The sequence below is a fragment of the Lichenostomus cassidix genome, unplaced genomic scaffold (assembly GCF_008360975.1).
Source record: "Lichenostomus cassidix isolate B80296 unplaced genomic scaffold, HeHo_3.0 HiC_scaffold_714, whole genome shotgun sequence".
Classification (NCBI taxonomy): Eukaryota; Metazoa; Chordata; class Aves; order Passeriformes; family Meliphagidae; genus Lichenostomus; species Lichenostomus cassidix.
Window position 1 is genome coordinate 16,328 of NW_028148077.1, and position 23,512 is coordinate 39,839.

The following is a 23,512-nucleotide window of genomic DNA, read 5'->3' on the forward strand; positions in this document are numbered from 1 at the left end:
AATTTCCCAGGAAAGCTTACTCCAGAGGATTGGAAGGATTTTTAAGGAAAAATCCACGGATTTACCTCTCCTCCCTGGTCCAGGTCCATCGTCTCCAGGTCAGTGTCCATCCGGGATTGGCGCACGCGCTCCCGGCGGGAACGTTCCTCCTGTGGAATATCGGGATTTAACCCCTGGGAATATTGGGATTTAACTCCAGGGAATATTGGGATTTAACCCCAGGGAATATCAGGATTGAGATCCAGGGAATATCGCGATTGAGCCACAGGAATATCAGGATTGATTTTTGAGAATATCAGGATTGAGCTCAGGAAATATCGGGATTGAGCTCCAGGGAATATCGGGATAGAACCTTGGGAATATCGGGATTGAGCCACAGGAATATCGGGATAGAACCTTGGGAATATCGGGATTGAGCCACAGGAATATCGGGATAGAACCTTGGGAATATCGGGATTGAGCCACAGGAATATCGGGATAGAACCTTGGGAATATCGGGATTGAGCCACAGGAATATCGGGATAGAACCTTGGGAATATCGGGATTGAGCCACAGGAATATCGGGATAGAACCTTGGGAATATCGGGATTGAGCCACAGGAATATCGGGATAGAACCTTGGGAATATCGGGATTGAGCCACAGGAATATCGGGATAGAACCTTGGGAATATCGGGATTGAGCCACAGGAATATCGGGATAGAACCTTGGGAATATCGGGATTGAGCCACAGGAATATCAGGATTTAACTCCAGGGAATATCAGGATTGAGCTCAGGGAATATTGGGACTGAGAACCGGGAATATCGGGATAGAACCCAGGGAATGAGTTTTGGGAATACTGGGATTGAGCCCCAGGGAATATCGGGATTGAGCTCAGGGAATATCAAGATTGAGATCCAGGGAATATCAGGATTGAGATCCAGGGAATATTGCGATTGAGCCACAGGAATATCGGGATTGAGCTCAGGGAATATCGGGATTTAACTCCAGGGAATATCGGGATTTAACCCCAGGGAATATCGGGATTTAACCCCAGGGAATATCGGGATTTAACCCCAGGGAATATCGGGATTTAACCCCAGGGAATATCGGGATTTAACCCCAGGGAATATCAGGATTGAGCCATGGGAATATTGGGATTTAATCCCTGGGAATATCAGGATCCCACAGATTATCACAAACCAGGATAACCCTCAATCCCACACAGCCTGTGGGGTTTTCCCACAATTCAGCAGGAATGGGATGTGAATTCCTCAAAAACCCCAAAATCCCTCATGGGAGTGCAAATCCCAAATTCCAGCCCTGTGGAAGTGACAGCCAGGAAAGCTTTTCCTCATCCCAAATTTCCCATTTTTCCTGGTCCCCAAACTTCCCAAACAAGCTGCTTTTCCTGATCCAAATTTCCCCAAAAAAGCTGCTTTTCCCGGTGCCCAAATTTCCCAAACAAGCTGCTTTTCCTGATCCCAAATTTCCCAAACAAGCTGCTTTTCCTGATCCCAAATTTCCCATTTTCCTGCTCCCTAACTCCCTTCTCCCACCTCCCCTCACCCCAAACAGCTCCCAGCTGGGAAATCGCTGATCCAACCCTTTTCCTGGGAAAGGGGAAATGCTAACAGGATTGTCCTTCCCACGGATTTGGGGAAATCCCAGCTGAGCCAGCAGCTCTGCCTGCCAGCCAGCCGATCCCACAAACCCCACAGATCCCACAGACCCCACAGATCCCACAAGTTCCACTATCTCACTCTACTAACTAACTCCACTAACAAACCCCAGTAATTCCACTACCAAACCCTACAAACTCCACTAACAAACCCCAGTAATTCCACTATCAAACCCTACAAAGTCCATGAATTCCACTATCAAACCCTACAAACTCCACTAACCCCACAAACTCCACTAACTAACCCCACCAACCCCACAGATCCCACAAACCCCACTAACCTCCCTAAACCCAAAAACTCCACTCACCGACCCCACAAACTCCACTAACAAACCCCACTATCAAACCCCACTAACTCCACTATCAAACCCCACTAAGCAACCCCACTCACAAACCCCAAAAACTTCACTATCAAACTTCACAAACCCCACTAACTCCACTAACCTCAACCCCACAAACCCCACTAATTCCACTAACCCCCAAATCCCCCAAACCCCATTAACTCCACAGACCCCACCAACCCCACCAATTCCACTAACCCCCAAACCCCACAAACTCACCCAAACCCCATTAACCCCACAGATCCCCCAGACCCAACTAACTCCACAGACCCCACTAATTCCACTAACTCCACAGACCCCAAACCCCACAGACCCCATTGATCCCACAGACCCCACTAATTCCACTAACCCCAAACCCCCCAAACTCCCCCAAACCCCCCAAATCCCCCAAACCCCATTAACCCCACAAATCCCATTAACCCCACAAACCCCACGAACTCCACAGACCCCATAGACCCCACCAACCCCACTAATTCCACTAACACCCAAACCCCACAAACTCCCCCAAACCCCACTAACCCCACAGACCCCACTAATTGCACTAAACCCACAAACTCCCCAAACCCCCCAAATCCCCCAAACCCCATTAACCCCACAAATCCCATTAACCCCACAGACCCCATTAACCCCACAGACCCCCAAACCCCAAAAAGTCCCCCAAACCCCACAAACCCCACTAATTCCACTAAACCCCAAACCCTATTAACCCCATAAACTCCCCCAAACCCCATTAACCCCACAGACCCCATTAACCCCACAAACCCCACAAACTCCACAGACCCCATAGACCCCACCAACCCCACTAATTCCACTAACCCCCAAACCCCACAAACTCCCCCAAACCCCACTAACCCCACAGACCCCACTAATTCCACTAACCCCACAAACTCCCCCAAACCCTATTAACCCCACAAACCCCACTAACCTCACTATCAAACCCCACTAACTAACCCCACAGACCCCACCAACCCCACTAATTCCACCAACCCCCACAATCAAACCCCACAAACTCCCCCAAACCCCACAGACCCCCCAAACCCCCGTTCCCTGACCCGGATGAGATCCTCCTTCTCGGTCTCGTGCAGCTGGTAGAGGAACTTGGCGAGTTCGGGATCAGCTTCCATCTTGCCCATGATCCTCTCCTTCTCCGCCTCGCTCTGCGCGCTGGCCAGGAGCGTGCAGTACAGGACTGGAACCCAGGGAAACCAGGGAAAAATTCACGGAAAAATGGGTGAAAATCCAGGGAAAATCCGGGAAAAATTTGGGGAAGAATGAGGGGAAATCCAGGGAAAATCAGAGGGAATCCCAGCAAAAGGAGCGTCATCGCTCAGGATGAAAATTCCCCAGAAAAGCTGCTTTTCCTGATCCTAATTTCCCCAAAAAACTGCTTTTCCTGGTGTCCAATTTCCTATTAAAGCTGCTTTTCTTAGTCCGTACTTTCCAAAAAAAGCTGCTTTTTCTGATTCCAAATTTCCCAGGAAATCTGCTTTTCCTGACACCTGATTTCCTTTCCCCTTCTCTGCCTCACTCTGCGCGCTGCCCAGGAGTGTGCAGTACAGGACTGGAACCCAGGGAAACCAGGGAAAATGTGGGAAAATCCAGGGAAAATCCAGGGGAAATCAGGGAGAAACGAGGGGAAATCCAGGGAAAAATCAAGGGGAACACAGGGAAAATGAGAGTAATCGCTCAGGATGGAAATTCCCCAACAAAGCTGCTTTTCCTGGACTCTGATTTCCCAAAAAAGCTGCTTTTCCTGACTCCCAATTTCCCAAAAAAGGCGCTTTTCATAACTCCAAATTTCAAAACAAAGCTGCTTTTTCTGATTTCTAATTTCCCAGGAAATCTGCTTTTCCTGACACCTGATTTCCTTTTCCCTTCTCTGCCTCGCTCTGCGCACTGGCCAGGAATGTGCAGTACAGGACTGAAATCCAGGGAAATCAGGGAAATCAGAGAAAATTTGGGGAAAAACAAGGGAGAAATCAGGGAAAAATTAGGGGGAAATCAGGGAAAAATCAGGGGTGATCGCAGCAAAAGGAGCATCATCCCTCAGGATGAAAATTCCCCAAGAAAGTTGCTTTTTCTGGCTCCCAATTTCCCAAGAAAAATTCCTTTTCCTGGTGTTCAATTTCCCATTAAAGCTACTTTTCACAGCACCAAATTTCCCAGGAAAACTGCTTTTCCTGGTGTCCAATTTCCCAAAAACCTGCTTTTCCTGGTGTCCAATTTCCCAGCAAAGCTGCTTTTCTTAGTCCCTAATTTCCCAAAAAAGCTGCATTTCCTGACTCCCAATTTCCCAAAAAAGCTGCTTTTTCTGATTCCAAATTTCTCAGGAAATCTGATTTTCCTGACGCCCGATTTCCCTTTCCCTTCTCCAGCTCTGCGCGCTGGCCAGCAGTGTGCAGTCCAGGACTGGGAAATCCAGGGAAAATCAGGGAAAAATTCACGGAAAAATGAGGGGGAAATATAGGGAAACCCAGGGGGAATCCAGGGAAAAGTCAAGGAGAATACAAGGAAAATCAGGGCTGATCCCAGCAAAAGGAGCATCAACACTCAGGATGAAAATTCCCCAAAAAACCTGCTTTTCCTGATGTCTATTTTCCCAAAAAAGCTCCTTTTTCTGGTCCCTAATTTCCCATTAAAGCTGCTTTTCCTGGATTCTGATTTCCCAAAAAAGCTGCTTTTCCTGACTCCCAATTTCCCAAAAGAGCTGCTTTTCCTGACTCTCAATTTCCCAAAAAAGCTGCTTTTTCTGATTCCTAATTTCCCAGAAATTCTGTTTTTCCTGACACCCAATTCCCTTTTCCCTTCTCTGCCTCGCTCTGCGCACTGGCCAGGAGCGTGCAGTACAGGACTGAAATCCAGGGAAAATCAGGGAAATCAGGAGAAATTCAGGGAAAAACGAGGGGGAAATTCAGGGAAAAATAAGGGGGAAATCAGGGAAAAATCAGGGGTGATCGCAGCAAAAGGAGCATCATCCCTCAGGATGAAAATTCCCCAAGAAAGTTGCTTTTTCTGGCTCCCAATTTCCCAAGAAAAATTCCTTTTCCTGGTGTTCAATTTCCCATTAAAGCTACTTTTCACAGCACCAAATTTCCCAGGAAAACTGCTTTTCCTGATCCTAATTTCCCAAAAAAGCTGCTTTTCCTATCTCCCAATTTCCCAAAAAAACTGATTTTCCTGGTGTCCAATTTCCCAGCAAAGCTGCTTTTTCTGATTCCAAATTTCCCAGGAAATCTGCTTTTCCTGATGCCCAATTTCCTTTTCCCTTCTCTGCCTCACTCCGGGCGCTGGCCAGCAGTGTGCAGTACAGGACCGGGAAATCCAGGGAAAATCAGGGAAATCAGGGAAAATTCGGGGAAAAACGAGGGGGAAATCCAGAGAAAAATTAGGGGAAATCAGGGAAAAATCAGGGCTGATCCCAACAAAAGGAGAGTCATCTCTCAGGATGAAAATTCCCAAAAAAGCTATTTTTCCTAGACTCTAATTTCCCAAAAAAGCTGCTTTTTCTGGTGCCTAACTTCCAAGGAATTCTTTTTCCTGACACCAAATTCCCTTTTCCCTTCTCTGCCTCACTCTGCACACAGTACAGGACTGCGGAAATCCAGGGAAAAATCAGGGGGAAAAGGGGAAAAATGAAGGGGAATCCAAGGAAAATCAGGGGAATCCAGGGAACAGTATGGGGGGGAAATCAGGGGGAAAGCCAGGAAAAAAATCAGGGGAAATCCAGGGAAAAGTCAGGAGGAAATCCAGGGAAAAATGAAGGGGGAATCTAGGAAAAATCAAGGGGAATCAAAGGAAAAATCAGGGGGAATCCAGGGAAAAATCAGGGAAAAATACAGGGGGGAAATTCAACGGGAATCCGGGGAAAAAAACAGGGGAAAAATCAAAGGGAATCCAGGCAAAAATCAAGGGGAAAATCCAGGGAAAAATCAGGGGTGATCCTAGCAAAAGGAGCATCATCTCTCAGGATGAACATTCCCCAGGAAGGTTCCTTTTCCTGGTGCCCAATTTCCCAGAAATTCTGCTTTTCCCAATCCCAAATTTCCCAGGAATTCTGCTTTTCCCAATCCCAAATTTCCCAGGAATTCTGCTTTTCCCAATCCCAAATTTACCAGGAATTCTGCTTTTCCCGATCCAAATTCCCTCTTCCCTTCTCCACCTCACTCTGGGCACTTCCCAGAATTGGGAAAAAGGGGGAAAACCCTCAGAAAAACCAGGATAAATCCTAAAAAACGAGCACAACCAGGTCCAACACCACCTGGACCGTGCCAGAATCCCATCGGAAAACTGGGAAAAAAAGGGGAAATAGGGAAAAAATAGGGGGGAAAAAAGGGAAAAAATAAATAGGGGGAAGAAAAATGGGGGAAGAAAATGGGGAAGAAAAGGAAGAAAAATAAAGAGGAAAAATATGGGGAAAATAGGGGAAAAATAGGGGAAAAATAGGGGGAAAGGGAAATAAAAAGGGAAAAAATAGGGGGGAAAACAGGGGGGAAAATAAATAGGGTGAAAATGGGGGGAAAATAGGAAAAATAAATGGGGAAAAATAGGGTGAAACTAGGGGGGAAACCATAGGGGAAACCATAGGGAACAAATAGAGGGGAAATTAGGGGGGAAAATAAATAGGGAAAAAATAGGGGGAAAATAAATAGGGAAGAAAAGGGAAAAAGTAAGGAAAAAACGGGGAAAACCAGGGGACAAGGCAGTGACTCACTCATCATGCGGTGCTGCCGCAGCACCTTGATGAAGTCGAAGGTGTTGAAGCCCAACAGCAGCACCAGCTGGTTCTCACATTCCCGATCGTCACTGGCCGTCTGGGAAAACGGGAAAAACACGGAATGTTCAGGGGAAATCAGGGAATGTTGAGGGGAAACATCAGGGAATGTTGAGGGGAAAAACATGGAATGTTCAGGGGAAAAACCTGGAATGTTCAGGGGAAAAACGTGGAATGTTCAGGGGAAATCAGGGAATGTTGAGGGGAAAAACCATGGAATGTTGAGGGGAAAAACGTGGAATGTTGAGGGGAAAAACGTGGAATGTTGAGGGGAAAACACATGGAATGTTCAGGGGAAAAACGTGGAATGTTGAGGGGAAAAACGTGGAATGTTGAGGGGAAAAACGTGGAATGTTGAGGGGAAAAACGTGGAATGTTCAGGGGAACAAAAAGTGAGGGAAAACGTGGAATGTTGAGGGGAAAACGTGGAATGTTGAGGGAAAAACGATAGGAAAACTGTTGAGGGAAAACGGGAATGTTGAGGGAAAAACGTGGAATGTTCAGGGGAAAAACGTGGAATGTTGAGGGGAAAAACGTGGAATGTTGAGGGGAAAAACGTGGAATGTTGAGGGGAAAAACGTGGAATGTTGAGGGGAAAAACGTGGAATGTTGAGGGGAAAAACGTGGAATGTTGAGGGGAAAACAGTGGAATGTTGAGGGGAAAAACGTGGAATGTTGAGGGGAAAAACGTGGAATGTTGAGGGGAAAAACGTGGAATGTTGAGGGGAAAATCAGGGAATGTTCAGGGGAATAACGTGGAATGTTGAGGGGAAAAGCGTGGAATGTTCAGGGGAAAGCTCAGCAAAAGGAGGGTTGTCTCTCGGGATGGGGATTTCTCAGGAAAGCTGCTTTTTCTTGTCCTTAATTTCCCAGAAAATCTGATTTTCCTTGTCCTCAATTTCCAAAAATAGCTGTTTTTCCCGATGCCAAATTTCCCAGAAAATCTGATTTTCCTGATGCCAAATTTCCCAGAAAATCTGATTTTCCTTGTCCTTAATTTCACAGAAAAGCTGTTTTTCCTGATCCAAGTTTTCCAGAAAATCTTATTTTCCTTGTCCTTAATTTCCAAAAATAGCTGCTTTTCCTGATGCCAAATTCCCTTTTCCCAGTTTCCCTTATCTGGATAAGTTCAGCAAAACTCTCAGGCGGCAAATATCCCAGGTAAGGTTCTGGAGAAGTTCTGAGAAGGAAAAAATTCCTGGAAAAGCAATCCTGGAGCCTGGAAAACAATCCCAGCCTCCTCAATTCCCAGTTTTCCACACCAGGATCTCCATGGATGAGGATCTCCAGGAAACTCCATGATATTCCCATCAGGAGATCTCTGGGAATTAAAACAAATCCCAACCTTCTCCAGATTGGCCAAAATTCCATTTAATGGGATGAATAAAAACAAGGAATTTTGACCCAAATTCCCACTTTTTAAATGGAAAAATATCCCACATTTTGAGGATTTCCTAGGAAACTCCACCATATTTTCATCAGGAAATCCCTGGGAATCAAAACCAATTCCAACCTCCTCCAGATCCCAAATCAAAACGCCAAAATCCCATTTAACAGAACAAAACACATAAATTTTGACCCAAATTCCCATTTTTCCAACAGAAAACATCCCGGATTTTGAGGATTTCCCAGGAAACTCCACCACATTCCCATCAGGAAATCCCTGGGAATCAAAACCAATCCCAACCTTCTCTGGTTCAACCAAAATCCCATTTAACAGAACAAAATGCACTAAATTTTGACCCAAATTCCCAATTTTTAGATGGAAAAACATCCCAAATTTTGAGGATCTGGATCATCTCCCAGGAAACTCCACCACATTCCCATCGGGAAGCCCAACCTTCTCCAGTTTGGCCAAAATCCCATTTAACAGAAAAAATGCACTAAATTTTGACCCAAATTCCCATTTTTCTGACAGAAACCATCCTGGATTTTGAGGCTCTGAGCTCACGGACCTTGAGGATCTCCTAGGAAACTCCACTATGTTCCCATTGGGAAATCCCTGGGAATCAAAACCAATCCCAACCTTCTCCAGTTTGGCCAAAATCCCATTTAATGGGATGAAGAAAAACAGAAGGAATTTTGAGTCCAAATTCCCACTTTTCTGATGGAAAACCATCCCAGATTTTGAGCACCTCCCAGGAAACCCTACCACATTCCCATTGGGAAATCCCTGGGAATCAAAACCAACCCCAACGTTCTCCAGTTCGGCCAAAATCACATTTAACGGAAGAAAAAACCCGTAACTTTTGACCCAAATTCCTGTTTTTCCAACAGAACACATCCCAATTTTCAGGCTCCGAGCTCACGGACCTTGAGGATCTCCTAGGAAACTCCACCACATTCCCATTGGGAAATCCCTGGGAATCAAACCCAACCCCAACCTTCTCCAGTTTGGCCAAAATCCCATTTAACATGACCAAAACCACGTAACTTTTGACCCAAATTCCCATTTTTCCGACACAAACCATCCCAAATTTCGAGGATCTCCTAGGAAACTCCACCACATTCCCATTGAGAAATCCCAACCTTCTCCAGTTCCCAAATCAAAACACCAAAATCCCATTTAATGGAAGAAAAAACCCACAAATTTTGACCCAAATTCCCGTTTTTCCAACACAACACATCCCAAATTTCCATGTTCCGAGCTCACGGACCTTGAGGATCTCCCAGGGAACTCCACTACATTCCCACTGGGAAATCCCTATGAATCAAACCCAACCCCAACCTTCCCCAGTTCAGCCAAAATCACATTTAACACAACAAAACACATAAATTTTGACCCAAACTCCCATTTTTCCAACAGAAAACATCCCAGATTTTGATGATCTGGATGATCTCCTAGAGAACTCTACCACATTCCTATTGGGAGATCCCTGAGAATCAAAACCAACCCCAACCTTCTCCAGTTCCCAAATCAAAATGCCAAAATCCCATTTAACAGAACAAAAAGCACTAAATTTTGGCCCAAATTCCCACTTTTCCGAAGGAAAACTATCCCAAATTTTGAGGATCTCCCAGGAAACTCCACCACATTCCCATCAGGAGATCCCTGGGAATCCAAACCAATCCCAAAGCTCTCCCTTTTCCGAATTAAAACGCCAAAATCCCATTTAACGGAAGAAAAAACCCACAAATTTTGTCCCAAATTCCCGTTTTTCTGATGGAAAACTTCCTGAATTTCGAGCTCATGGACCTTGAGGATCTCCTAGGAAACTCTACCACATTCCCATCAGGAAATCCTTTGGAAGCAAAACCAACCCAAACTTCTCCAGTACCCAAATTAAAATGCCAAAATCCCATTTAACAGGACAAAATACACTAAGTTTTGAGTCAAATTCCTGGTTTTTGGATGGAAAAATATTCCCAAATCCCAAGGATCTGGATGATCTCCCAGGAAACTCCACCACATTCCCACCAGGAAATCCCTGGGAATCAAAATCAATCCCAAAGTTCTCCAGTTCAGCCAAAATCCCATCTAACTAAATGAAATGAACACAAATTTTGACCCAAATTCACACTTTTTGGACTGAAAACATCCCAAATTTTGAGGATCTCCCAGCAAACTCCACCACATTCCCATTAGGAAATCCCTGGGAATCAAAACCAACCCCAACCTTCTCCAGCACCCAAATTAAAACGCAAAAATCCCATTTAACATGACATAAAACCCATAACTTTTGACCCAAATTCCCCTTTTTCCAACAGAACACATCCCAGATTTCCAGGTTTCGAGCTCCCAGACCTTGAGGATCTCCAGGACCTCGTCAGCCTTTTTCTGGGACACGATGGCATCGTCGTAGAAGCGGCTGAGCTGGCGCTGCAGCCAGAAGGCGTCGATGTCCCGCGGGTGCAGATCCTTCTTCTTGGAGCTCATCAGCTCCCCCGAGGCCACCAGCTGGGAAAGCCCAAAGAAATCATAAAAAAAATTTTTTAAAAATTAAAAAAAAAAAAAATTTTTTTAAAAATCCAAAAAAAATCCCCCCCAAAAACTTAAAAAAAATTCCACAAAAAATCTTAAAAACCAAAAAAATTTTAAAAATTTTTAAATCACCAAAATTTTTTAAAAATTAAAAAATTTTAAATCCCCAAAAATAAAAAAATTTTTCAAAACCCAAAGATCCCCAAAAAAATTTTTAAAATCCAAAAAACCCCAAAAATCCCCCAAATCCAAAATCACAAAAATCTACCAAAAACCAAAAAATCCCCAAAAATCTCCAAAAAATCCCCCCCAAAAAGAAAAAAAAATCCCAAAAAAATCCTCCAAAAAAATTTTAAAAATTAAAAAAAATCCTGTTATTTCCTGGGTTTAAGGGGGTGGAATGGAAGTTTTTTGGGATTAAATGCTGTTTTGGGAGATGTTGGACACAACCCCAAGGGTTCTTTTGGGGCAACCACATCAGCTCCACCCAAACCCCCACAGAATGCCAAAGTTTCCTCTGGAAAATCCCAAAAATCCTGTTATTTCCCAGGTTTGGGGGGGCGGAGGTTGGGGGGAGTGGAAGGGTTTTGGCATTAAATCCCATTTTGGGAAATGCGGGACAATTCCAAAGTTTCTCTCCACCCCAAACGACACCAACTCCACCCCAAATTTCCCCAGAATTCCCCCAGAATTCCCATTCCCCAGCCCTGACTCACGTTGGCAGACAGGGTGCAGCGCACCACAGCCTCGTCCCCCTCCAGGTCCTCGTCCGACGCCTCGTCCCGAACCTCGCCGTAGATATCCTCGTCTCCTTCCTGGGAAATGGGAATTTGGGATTTACCGCCAAAATTCCCATTTTTTCATAAAAAAACCCCAATTTCCCCTTCCAAAAATCCCAATTTTATACCTTTTTTCCTCCAAAAATCTGATTTTTGTCCCCCATTTTTTTATCCGAAAATCTGTTTTTCCTCCCAAAATTCCCATTTTTTAATCCCCGTTTTTCCTCCCAAAATTCCCATTTTTTCATCCAAAAATCCCTCTTTTCCCTTCCAAAAATCCCATTTTTATCCATTTTTTTTCTCAAAAACCTCACTTTTATACTTTTTTTCCTCCAATAATCCCATTTTCATCCCTGCTTCTTATCTCTGTTTTACCGCCCAAAATTCCCATTTTTTCATCCCAAAAATCCCGTTTTTCCCTTCCAAAAATCACATTTTTATCCATTTTTTTATCCAAAAATCCCAATTTAATCCCTGTTTTTTTCTCCAAAATCCCATTTTATCCCAGTTTTTCCTCCCAAAATTCCCATTTTTTCATCCAAAAATCCCATTTTATCCCTTTTTTTTCTCAAAAATCCCATTTTATTCCTGCTTTTCCTCCAAAAATTCCCCTTTTTATCTGTTTTTTCTCCAAAATTCCCACTTTATTTTATCCCCATTTTTCCTCCCAAAATTCCCATTTTTTCATCCAAAAATCCCATTTTTATACCTTTTTTCCTCCCAAAATTCCCAGTTTTTATCCCTGTTTTTATCCCTATTTTTTCTCCAAAAATCCCATTTTTATCTGTTTTTTATCCCTGTTTTTCCTCCCAAAATTCCCACTTTTATCCCCATTTTTCCTCCCAAAATTCCCATTTTTCCCTTCCAAAAATCCCATTTTTATATTTTTTTAATCCAAAACTCCCATTTTTATCCCTGCTTTTCCTCCAAAATTCCCAATTTTACCAGTTTTTTCTCAAAAATCCCATTTTTATCCATTTTGTAATCTAAAAATCCCATTTTTATCCCCTTTTTCCTCCCAAAATTCCCATTTTCATCCCTATTTTTTTATCCCTGTTTTTCCTCCAAAAATCCCAATTTTTCCCTGGTTTTCATCCAAAAATCCCATTTTTATCCCTTTTATTAACCAAAAATCCCATTTTTATCTTTGTTTTTTACCCCAAAATCCCAATTTTATAATTTTTCATCCAAAATATCAGGGGTTTTTTTTCCTCCAAAAACTCTCAATTTTATCCGTTTTTCATCCAAAAATCCGAATTTTATATCTGTTTTCCTCCAAAAGTCCCCTTTTCATCCATTTTTTTCAGCCAAAAATTCCAATTTTACCCCTTTTTCCCCTCCAAAAATCTCCATTTTATCCTTTTCCTCCCAATCTGTCAAGTTTCCTGATGGGATATTTCAGGATTTGCCTCAAAAAATCCCATTTTTATCCCCCTTTTCTCTCCAAAATCCCCTTTTCATTCCTCTTTTCCCCCAAAATCCCATTTTTTCCCGTCGCTTACCCCCAAAGATCCCCTTTTATCCCTTTTTTTCGTCCAAAATCCCCTTTTCATCCATTTTTCCCCCAAAATCCCCTTTTTATCCCTCTTTTCCCTCCAAAATCCCCTTGTTATTTTACTTTTCCCTCCAAAATCCCCTTTTTATCCCTCTTTTCCCCCAAAAATCCTCTTTTAATCCCTTTTTTCCTCCCAAAATTCCCATTTTTATCCATTTTCCTGTCCAAAATCCCATTTTTCTCTGTCTTTTCCCTCCAAAATCCCCTTGTTATTCTACTTTTCCCCCCAAAATCCCCTTTTAATCCCTCTTTGCCCCCAAAATTCCTCTTTTTATCCCATTTTTCCTCCCAAAATCCCATTTTTATCCCTTTTTTCTGCCAAAATCCCATTTTTCCCTCCAAAATCCCCTTTTTATCCCTCTTTCTCCCAAAAAATCCCTTTTATATCCTACTTTTCCCACCAAAATTCCCATTTTTACCCCTTTATTCCCTCCAAAATCCCATTTTTACCCTTTTTTTTTCCCCATGAAATCCACTTTTATCCCTTTTTTCCCTCCAAAATCCCATTTCCATCCATTTTTTCCCCCCAAAATCCCCTTCTCATCCCTCTTTCCCCCAATCCCAATCCCGCTGTTCCCCCATTCCCTCTCCCTGTCCCACACAATCCCAGTGTCCCCAGCTGTCCCCACGGGATTATTGGGATTATTGGGATTAATGGGATTACTGAAATTATTTGGGATTAAAGCCCTAAATCCCACCCGGGCTGGGAAAGGACATCCCAGAAAAATCCCCTGCTGGGAAGAGCTGGAGCAGGGTGGGGAAATGGGAAAAATGTGGGAGAAATGTGGGATAAAAGACGAGATAAAATACAGGATAAAATACGGGATAAAACAAAATATGGGATAAAATAAAATATGGAATAAATATGGGATAAAATAAAATATGGGGTAAAATATCAGATAAAACATCAGATAAAATATGGGATCAATATGGGACAAAGTAAAATATGGGATAAAATAAAATATGGAATAAATATGGGATAAAATAAAATATGGGATAAAATAATATGGGATAAAATATGGGATAAAATAAAATATGGGATAAAATAATATGGGATAAAATATGGGATAAAATATGGGATAAAATATGGGATAAAATATGGGATAAAATATGGGATAAAATATGGGATAAAATATGGGATAAAATATGGGATAGAGAATAATGAGAAAATGGGATAAACATCAAAAATATGGAATAGAGCATGGCAGGAAAATGGGAGAAATGTGGGATAGAGAGTAACAGGATAATGGGATTAATGTGGGATAGAGGATAACGGGAAAATGGGATAAATATGATAAATGTGATAAATACGGGATAAGAGATAATAGGAAAATGGGATAATGCGAAAAACGGGATAAATATGGGATAGAGAATAACAAGAAAACGGGATGAAACCAAACCAAACGGGATGAAACCAAACCAAACGGGATGAAACCAAACGGGATGAAACCAAACGGGATGAAAACAAACGGGATGAAAACAAACGGGATGAAAACAAACGGGATGAAAACAAACGGGATGAAAACAAACGGGATGAAAACAAACGGGATGAAAACAGGATAAATATGGGGTACAGGGGGAATAAATAGGGGATAAATATGGGGTTAACGGGGGATAAATATGGGATAAAAATCAGATTAAAATGGGGGATAATGGGATAAAAATGGGGTAGAGAATAATGAGAAAATGTGATAAACATCAAAAATACAGGATAGAGCATAACAGGAAAATGGGACAAATATGGGATAGAGAATAACAAGAAAATGGGATAAATATCATAAATACGATAAACATGATAAATATGAGTTAATAATGGGAAAATGTGAAAACAGGATAATGCAAAAAATGAGATAATCATGGGATAATTATGGGATGAAAATGGGATAAATATGGGTTAGAGAATAACGGCAAAATGGGATAATATGAAAAATAGGAAAATAAGATAAATATGGGATAGAGGGCAACAGGAAAATGGGAAAAACAGGAAAATGCCATAAACAGGATGAATGTAGGATAGAGAATAACAGGAAAATTGGATAAATATGAAATAGAAAATAATAAGAAAAAGACTAATATGATGAATATGGGAGAGAGAATAATGGGAAAATGGGATAAATGGGGTCCCATGAGGAAAACAGGACAGCAGAAAATGGGCTAAAAGTGGTTTTGTGAGGAAAATGGGACGGAAGGAAATAGGATAAAGGGAAGTGGGATAAATGGGAATGGGATAAAGGGGAAATGGGATAAAGGGGAATAATGGGATAAAGGGGAATAATGGGATAAAGGTGGTTCCATAAGGAAAATGGGATCGAGGTGATCTCGTGAGGGGAATGGGACAGAGGAAAATGGGATAAATGGGATCCTATGAGAAGAATGGGATAAAGGAAAAGGGGATAAATGGGATCCCAAGAAGGAAATGGGACAGAGGAAAATGGGATAAAAGTGGCCCCATAAGGAAAATGGGATGGCAGGAGCCCCCCAGCCCCATCCCTACCTCCTCGTCAGACTCGAACTGCACGTTGACCCCATAGGTCTCATCGATGTTGTCATCTGGGGGAACAGGGGATGGAATTTAGTGCTGTACAAGAATCCCATAAAGCCCAAAAACCCCATAACCATGTTCTGGATCTCCTTGTCCCCAAATCCCTGGGTGTTTGTTAATCCCATAAATCCCAAAACCCCATACCCATGCTCGGTATCTCCTTGTCCCCAAGTGTTTGTTAACCCCAAGAATCCCAAAACCCCATACCCATGTTCTGGATCTCCTAATCCCCAGGTTTTTGTTAACCCCAAGAACCCCAAAAACCCCATACCCATGTTCTGGATCTCCTTCTCCCCAAGCCCTAAACCATTCCCAGGTGTTTGTTAACCCCATAAATCCCAAACAACCCCATACCCATGTTCTGGATCTCCTAATCCCTGAGTGTTTGTTAATCCCATAAACCCCAAAACCCCATACCCATGTTCTGGATCTCCTTGTCCCCAAATCCCTGGCTGTTTGTTAACCCCATAAATCCCAAAAAACACCATACCCATATTCTGGATCTCCTAATCCCTGAGTGTTTGAGAATCCCATAAATCCCAAAACCCCATACTCATGTTCTGGACCTCCTAATCCCCAGGTGTTTCTTGACCACATAAATACCAAAAACCCCATACCCATGTTCTGGATCTCCTTGTGCCTGAGTGTTTGAATCCCAGAAACCCCATAAACCCCAAACACACCCTGTACCCATGTTCTGGATCTCCTAATCTCTGAGTCCCCAGGTGTTTGTGAATCCCAGAAACCCCATAAATCCCAAACAAACCCCATACCCATGTTCTGGATCTCCTGGTCCCCGAGTGTTTGTTAACCTGAGGAATCCCGTAAACCCCAAAATCCCCATACCCATGTTCTGGATCTCCTTGTCCCCAAATCCCTGGCTGTTTGTTATCCCCATAAACCCCAAAACCCCATACCCATGTTCTGGATCTCCTTGTCTCCCCCGTAGTCGGTGATTTTCTTGCCCAGGTTGACCAGCACGTGGTATCGGGTGTCGTCAGCCGGGCCCAGCAGCAGCTCCACCTCGCGCCGGCGCTCCTTGTCGCGCAGCTTCTCGTTCTTCAGCACCGCCAGCACCTCGTCCGCCGCCCCGCACAGGATGTCCCGCGGCTGGGGGGAAAGATGGGGATTGGGGTGGGAAATGGGCTGGGGGTTTTGGGAATTTGGGGTGGGAAATGGTCTGAGGGGTTGTGGGGACTTGGGGTGGGAAATGGACTGAGGGGTTGTGGGGATTCGGGGTGGGAAATGGTCTCAGGGGTTGTGGGGATTCGGGGTGGGAAATGGTCTGAGGGGTTGTGGGGATTCGGGGTGGGAAATAGTCTGAGGGTTTTGGGAATTTGGGGTGGGAAATGTCCTGAGGGTTTTTGGGGTTTCTGAGAGGTGGATCTGAGTGGGAATGGACTCGGAGCAGCAGCAATGGAGGGGAGACAGGGAGGGAGAATTTTTTGGGTGCCCTTGAGGAAATGGGACACTCCTGGATCCCAGTCCTGCAGCTGGGAACGGGAAAGGAATGGGAATTTGGGGTGGAAATAGCCTGAGGTGTTATGGGAATTCAGAGTGGGAAATGGTCAGAGGGGTTTTGGGAATTTGGGTGGGAAATGGCCTGAGGGGTTTTGGGAATTCAGGGTGGGAAATGGGCTGAGGGGTTATGGGGATTTGGGTGGGAAATGGGCTGAGGGGTTATGGGAATTCAGGGTGGGAAATGGCCTGAGGGGTTCTGGGGTTTCCAAGAGGTGGATCTGAGTGGGATTGGACCTGGAGGACCAGTGATGGAAAGGAGGGAGGGAAGAACTTCTCAAGGTGCTCATGAGGAAATGGGACACTCCTGGATCCCAGTCCTGTGGCTGGGAATGACAAAGGAATGGGAATCCGGGGTGGGAAATGGCCTGAGGGGTTTTTGGAGTTTCTGAGAGGTGATTCCAAGTGGGAATGGCTCCAGAATGGCAGTGATGGGATGGAGGGGAGAGTGAGGGAGTGGAGGGGAGAGAAGGAGGGAAAGAGAACTTCTCGGGATGCTCATGAGGAAATGGGACACTCCTGGATCCCAGTCCTGCAGCTGGGAATGGGAAAGGGATGGGAACTCTGGGTAGGAAATGTCCTGAGGGTTTTTGGGGTTTCCGAGAGGTGGATCTGAGTGGGAATGGACCCAGAACAGCAGCAATGGAGGGGAGGGAGGGATGAGTTCTCGAGGTGCCCATGAGGAAATGGGAAACTCCTGGATCCCTGGAAGTGCCCAAGGCCAGGCTGCATGAAGACTGGAGCATCCTGGAAGGATGTGGGGTGAAACCAGTGCTCCTTAACTCCCCGTGACCCCAACCATCCCGTGACCCCACAAACCCATCCTACAACCCCACAAACCACTCCATGACCCCACAAATGACCAACCCCAGCTCACCTGGTCGCCCAGGGCCGCCTGGATGAAGCTGAGCAGCACCTCGTAGGTCTCGCGGGTCTCCTTGGTTTTGGGTTTGTAGATGATGCCAACCATCTCGTCGATGCCCTCGGAGAGCAGCGTGTAACCCTTCATCTTGTTGATGTCGTGCCGGTCCTCGTCCCGCTTCCGCCGCCTGGGGAAACGGGGAAATGGGGTCAGTGGGGAAAAATGGGATCAGTGGGGCACAGGAGGGGAAAAAGTGGGATAAATGGAGCGCCAGGAGAAGGAAAAATGGGATCAGTGGGGTGCCAGGAGGGGAAAAATGGGGTAAAAGGGGTGACAAGAGGGGAAAAATGGGGTAAATGGGGTGAAAAGGGGGGGAAAAATAGGGTAAATGGGGTGCCAGGAGGGAAAAAAAGGGATCAGTGGGGGCACAGGAGGGAACAAATGGGATCAATGGGGTGCCAGGAGGGGAAAAATGGGATAAATGGAGTACCAGGAGGGGGAAAAAAAGGGATCAGTGGGGGCACAGGAGGGAAAAAATGGGATCAGTGGAGTGACAAGAGGCGAAAAATGGGGTAAATGGGGTGTCAGGAGGGGAAAAAATGGGATCAGTGGGGCACAGGAGGGGAGAAAATGGGATCAGTGGGATGACAGGAGGGGAAAAATGGGATCAGTGGGAAAAAACGGGGGCACAGGAGGGGAAAATGGGATAAACGGGGTGCCAGCAGGGAAAAAAATGGGATAAATGGGATCAGTGGGGGCACAGGAAGAAAACAAGACAGAGAAAAAGGGGATAAATGGGATCCCAAGAGGAAAATAGGATCAATGGGGTCCCATGAAGAAAACAGGATCAATGGGGACCCAGGCAAAGCAGCTTTCCCAGGATTTGGCATCCAGGGTGGAACTTGGCAAGTGAAACCCCCAACCTCCTCCACCTCCTTCAACACCCTCTAACCCATCCCCACCCATCCTGAGGCTCTGTTATCCCAGGATGGAATTCCCAATTCGCCAAATCCCACCCTGTTATCCCAGGACAGAATTCCCAATTCCCCCTCACTCACTTGGCCCTTCTCTCCTCATGCATTTGGGGTTTGGTTCCCTCCAGTTTCCCCAAATCCCACCCCATTATCCCAGGATATAATTCCCAATTTCCCTCACTCACTTTGCCCTCCTCTCCTCCTGCATCTGGGGTTTTGTCCTCTGTGCCTCGTCCCCTCTGGTTTCCCTAAATCCCACCCTGTTGTCCCGGGAATTCCATCCCAATTCCCACTCACTTAGCCCTTCTCTTCTCCTGCGTTTGGGGTTTGGTTCCCTCCAGTTTCCAAAATCCCACCTTGTTATCCCAGGACAGAATTCCCAGTTCCCCTCACTCACTTTGCCTTTCTCTCCTCCTGCATTTGGGGTTTGGCTCTCTCCAGCTTCCCCAGATCCCACCCCCATTATCCCAGGACAGAATTCTGAGTTTTCCACTCACTTTGCCCTCCTCTCCTCCTGCATCTGGGGCTTTGTCCTCTGTGCCTTGTCCTCCATGTGGGCTCCCTCCAGCTTCCCAAATCCCACACTGTTACCCCAGGAAGAAATTCCCAGTTCCCCCCACTCACTTGGCCCTTCTCTCCTCCTTCATCTGGGATTTGCTCCTCTGAGATAACTTTCCTGTTTCCAACATCCCACCCCATTATCCCAGGAATTACATCCCAATCCCCACTCTCTTAGCCCTTCTCTCCTCCTGCATTTGTGGTTTGCTCCTCTGGGATAACTTCCCCATTTCCAACATCCCACCCCATTATCCCAGGATGCAATTCCCAGTTTCCCCAAACCTCACCCTGTTATCCCAGGATATAATTCCCAATCCCCACTCACTTGGCCCTCCTCTCCTCCTGCCTTTGGGGTTTGCTCCTCTGGAATAACTTTCCAATTCCCCCAGTCCCACCCTGCTATCTCAGGATGGAATTCCCAACTCCCCAGATCCCACCCTGCTATCCTGGGAATTCCATCCAAGTTCCCACTCTCTTAGCCCTTCTCTTCTCCTGCATTTGGGGTTTCTTCCTCTGAGATAACTTCCCGTTTCCACCATCCCTGTTATGCCTGGATGGAATTTCCAGCTCCCCAAATCCCACCCCATTATCCCAGGATGGAATTCCCAGTTCCCATCACTCACTTTGTCCTCCTCTCCTCCTGCATTTGGGGTTTTGTCCCCTCCAGTTTCCCCAAATCCCACAGTTTTATCCCGGGATATAATTCTCAATTCCCATTCACTTTGCCCTCCTCTCCTGCATTTGGGGTTTGCTCTCTGAGATAACCTTCCTGTTTCCAACATCCCACTCTGCTATCCCAGGACAGAATTTCCAGTCCCCCTCACTCACTTTACCTTGCTTTCCTCCTGCATCTGGGGCTTTGTCCTCTGCGCCTTGGCCCCCACACGGGTTCCCTCCAGCTTCCCAAATCCCACCCTGCTATCCCAGGATGAAATTCCCAATTCCCCTCACTCACTTGGCCATTCTCTCCTCCTGCATTTGGGGTTTTCTGCTCTGGGATAACCTTCCCATTTCCAACGTCCCACCCCATTATCCCAGGACAGAATTCTGAGTTTCCCACTCACTTTGCCCTCCTCTCCTCCTGCATCTGGGGCTTTGTCCTCTGCGCCTTGTCCCCCATGCGGGTTCCCTCCAGCTTGCCCACCAGGGACAGCACCTCTCCCGTGGGCTCATCGCGCCGTGTGCGGTCGATCAGGGAGCGGTCAGCTTGCAGCACGAGGTTGGAGTTCTGGGAACATGGGAATGGGGTGAGACACGGGGCAGGGAGGCATGGGGAGGGGGGTGGGAGGCTGGAAATGGGGCTGGGAGGGGTCTGAGGGGTCCTAAATTTGGGCTGAGAGGGGTTATGGGGTCCTGAAATGGGGACTAGAGAGTCCTGAAATGGGGCTGGGGGCCCTGAGAGGGGTCTGGGGGTGGTGAAATGGGGTTGGGAGGGGGCTGTGGGGTCCTAAATTGGGGCTGAGAGGGGTCCAGGGATCCCAAAATGGAGCCTAGAGGGTCCTGAAATGGGGCTGGGGGGTCCTGAGAGAGGTCTGGGGAGGATCTGAAGGGTCTCAAAGTGGACCTCAGAGAGTTCAGGGCTCCTGAAATGGGGCTGGAGGGGATCTGAGGGGTCTTGAATTGAGGCTGAGAGGGGTTCTGGGGTCCTGAAATGGGGACTAGAGGGTCCTGAAATGGGGCTGAGAGGGGTTATGGGGTCCTGAAATGGGGCTGGAGGTCCTGAAATGGGGCTGGGAGGGGACTGTGGGGTCCTAAATTGGGGCTGAGAGGAGTCCAGGGATCCCAAAATGGGACCTAGAGAATCCTGAGGGGGATCTGGGGGTCCTGAAATGGGGTTGGGAAGGATCTGAGGGATCCTAAATTTGGATTCAGGGGTCTCAAAATGAGGAGTAGAGGGTCCTAAAGGGAGCCTGGGGGTCCTGAAATGGGGCTGAGGGGGCTGAGGGGTCTTGAATTGGGGGTGAGAAAGGTTATGGGGTCCTGAAATGGGGACTAGAGAGTCCTGAAATGGGGCTGGGGGCCCTGAGAGGGGTCTGGGGGTGGTGAAATGGGGTTGGGAGGGGGCTGTGGGGTCCTAAGATGGGGCTGAGAGGGGTTATGGGGTCCCAAAACGGGGTCTAGAGGGTCCTGAGGGGGATCTGGGGGTCCTAAAATGGGGCTGGGGGGGCCTGAAGGGTCTTGAATTGTGGCTGAAAGGGGTTCAGGGGTCTCAAAATGGGGTCTAGAGGGTCCTGAAATGGGGCTGGGGGGGTCAGAGCGGTCCCAAATTGATGCTGAAACGTGTTCAGCGGTCCTAAAATGGACACTAGAACGTCCTGAGGGGGATCTGGGGGTCCTGAAATGGGGCTGAGGGGTCTGAGGGATCCCAGTGGGGACGGGAATCCTGAAATTGCTCCCGAAATGGGGCGGAGGGCGGGCTGGGGGTCCCAGAGTGAGCCTGAGGGGAGTCAGGGAATCCCACAGTGGAGCTGAGGGAGATCTGTGAACCCCAAATCAGGGCTGATGAGGAGTCCAAAGGTACCGAAATGGGGCTGAGGGGAGGCTGGGGAACCCCAAACCGGACTGGGGGTCCCAAATGGGGCTGGGGGGTCAGAGAAACCCCAATGTGAGGCTGAGGAGAGCTGAGGGTCCCGAAACGGGCCTGAGGGGGTGAGGGGATTCACTGAGGGGAACTCACGGTACCGGAGAGATGCTCAGGGTACCGGAGGGAGCCAGGGAAGGGCACCGGGCCGGGGTTGGAGAGCGCCGCGCGGATTCCCGGTACCGGGAAGGGTTCAGGGCACCGAGCCCGCACTCACCGCCTTGTACTCGTACTGCAGGCTGCGGGCGGTCACGTCCGCCATGGCTGCGGCGGGCGCGGGCAGGCAGCCGGGAGCAGGAGCGGAGCAGGCCGCGCCGCCGCCGCACCGGGACCGCGAGCGCCGGAACTTCCGGGGCAACCGGAAACGGCGGCGCGACCCGGAGTGCGCGGCGGCAGCGGGGCCTCGCCCACCCTGCTGTGATTGGTTGGTGTCAGTCAAGTCCCGCCCCCCACGGGGGAACCTGTTTGTGATTGGCTCAGCCGCCCTCCCGCCACGCTTTGATTGACGTTTGAGCGCCGCGGGGGTTGAACGCGGCGGGGCGGGTGAGGGGGCGTGGTTTGCGCTGCCTCCGCCGCCTCCTATTGGCTGTTTGTCCGTGGGTCACGCCCCCGCCTCTAGGCCACGCCCCTTCCCGGGTAAGCGACACGTGGTGGCCCAAAGAGGACCTCGCCGGCCTCGGATTGTCCCCGTGGAGCTCCCTGTGCACCAGAGGGGACACTGGTCATCCCCAAATTCTCCCTGTGGAGCTCCCTGTGCACCAATGGAGACACTGGTCATCCCCAAATTGTCCCTATGGACCTTCGTGTGTGCCTGGGGGGACACTGGTCACCTCCAAATTGTCCCTATGGACCTTCCTGTGCACCAATGGAGAGCCCTGGTCACCTCCAAATTGTCCCCGTGGAGCTCCCTGTGCCCTAGTGGGGATGCTGGTCACCTCTGAATTGTCCCTATGGACCTCCCTGTGCCCCAGAGGGGACCCTGGTCACCCCCAAATTGTCCCTATGGACCTCCCTGTGTGCCAATGGAGACCCTGGTCACCCCAAAACTGCTCCCATGGACCTCTCTGTGCCCCAAGATGGGCTCTGGTCACCCCCACATTGTCCCCAGGACCCTTCCTGTGCTCCAAGGGGGGCCCTGATCAGCCCCACACTGTCCCCACAGCCCCTGGGCACTGAGGGGTTCCTGGACATCGGGGATTGGGGTGTCCCTGGGCACTGGGAAGTCCCTAAACAGCAGGATGTCCCCTGGGCATCGGGGGGTCCCCAGGCATTGGGGGTCCCTGGGCATCTCAGGGTGACAGGGGACATGGGCAGAGCCCCCCTCCCCCCGGTGCCACCGCTGCACTGGCCCCGGGGACAAAGCTCGATGCCATCTGCCCGCTGAAGTGCCCGCTGAGCGTGCCCGCTGCGCCCTCATTATCTCTGCCCCGTTAATTACCCGAGCGCGAT

The 23,512-nt window shown here is 47.4% G+C and overlaps 1 protein-coding gene and 1 long non-coding RNA gene across 2 annotated transcripts in view; both read right to left on the reverse strand.

Moving 5' to 3' along the window:
- LOC146420097 (U5 small nuclear ribonucleoprotein 200 kDa helicase-like) overlaps positions 1-22,776 on the reverse strand; it is a gene marked incomplete at its 3' end in the record, with an annotated part of 37,092 nt that extends 14,316 nt beyond the window's left edge. Inside the window, exons 1-10 of the mRNA XM_085048650.1 lie at positions 22,281-22,776; positions 20,547-20,710; positions 17,966-18,137; positions 16,488-16,680; positions 15,523-15,578; positions 11,411-11,509; positions 10,518-10,670; positions 6,713-6,812; positions 3,054-3,190; positions 66-149 (exon numbers count right to left, since the gene is read on the reverse strand). Of these exons, the coding sequence (XP_084904776.1) occupies positions 66-149; positions 3,054-3,190; positions 6,713-6,812; positions 10,518-10,670; positions 11,411-11,509; positions 15,523-15,578; positions 16,488-16,680; positions 17,966-18,137; positions 20,547-20,710; positions 22,281-22,325 (1,203 nt within the window). The remainder of the gene's footprint in view (positions 1-65; positions 150-3,053; positions 3,191-6,712; positions 6,813-10,517; positions 10,671-11,410; positions 11,510-15,522; positions 15,579-16,487; positions 16,681-17,965; positions 18,138-20,546; positions 20,711-22,280) is intronic.
- On the reverse strand, positions 8,929-9,826 carry LOC146420098 (uncharacterized). Its single transcript, XR_014849267.1, has 3 exons — positions 9,673-9,826; positions 9,302-9,500; positions 8,929-9,156 (listed from the first exon to the last, which is right to left on the reverse strand). It is a non-coding gene; the product is annotated as an uncharacterized LOC146420098 (long non-coding RNA).
- Positions 22,777-23,512: the final 736 nt, after the last annotated feature.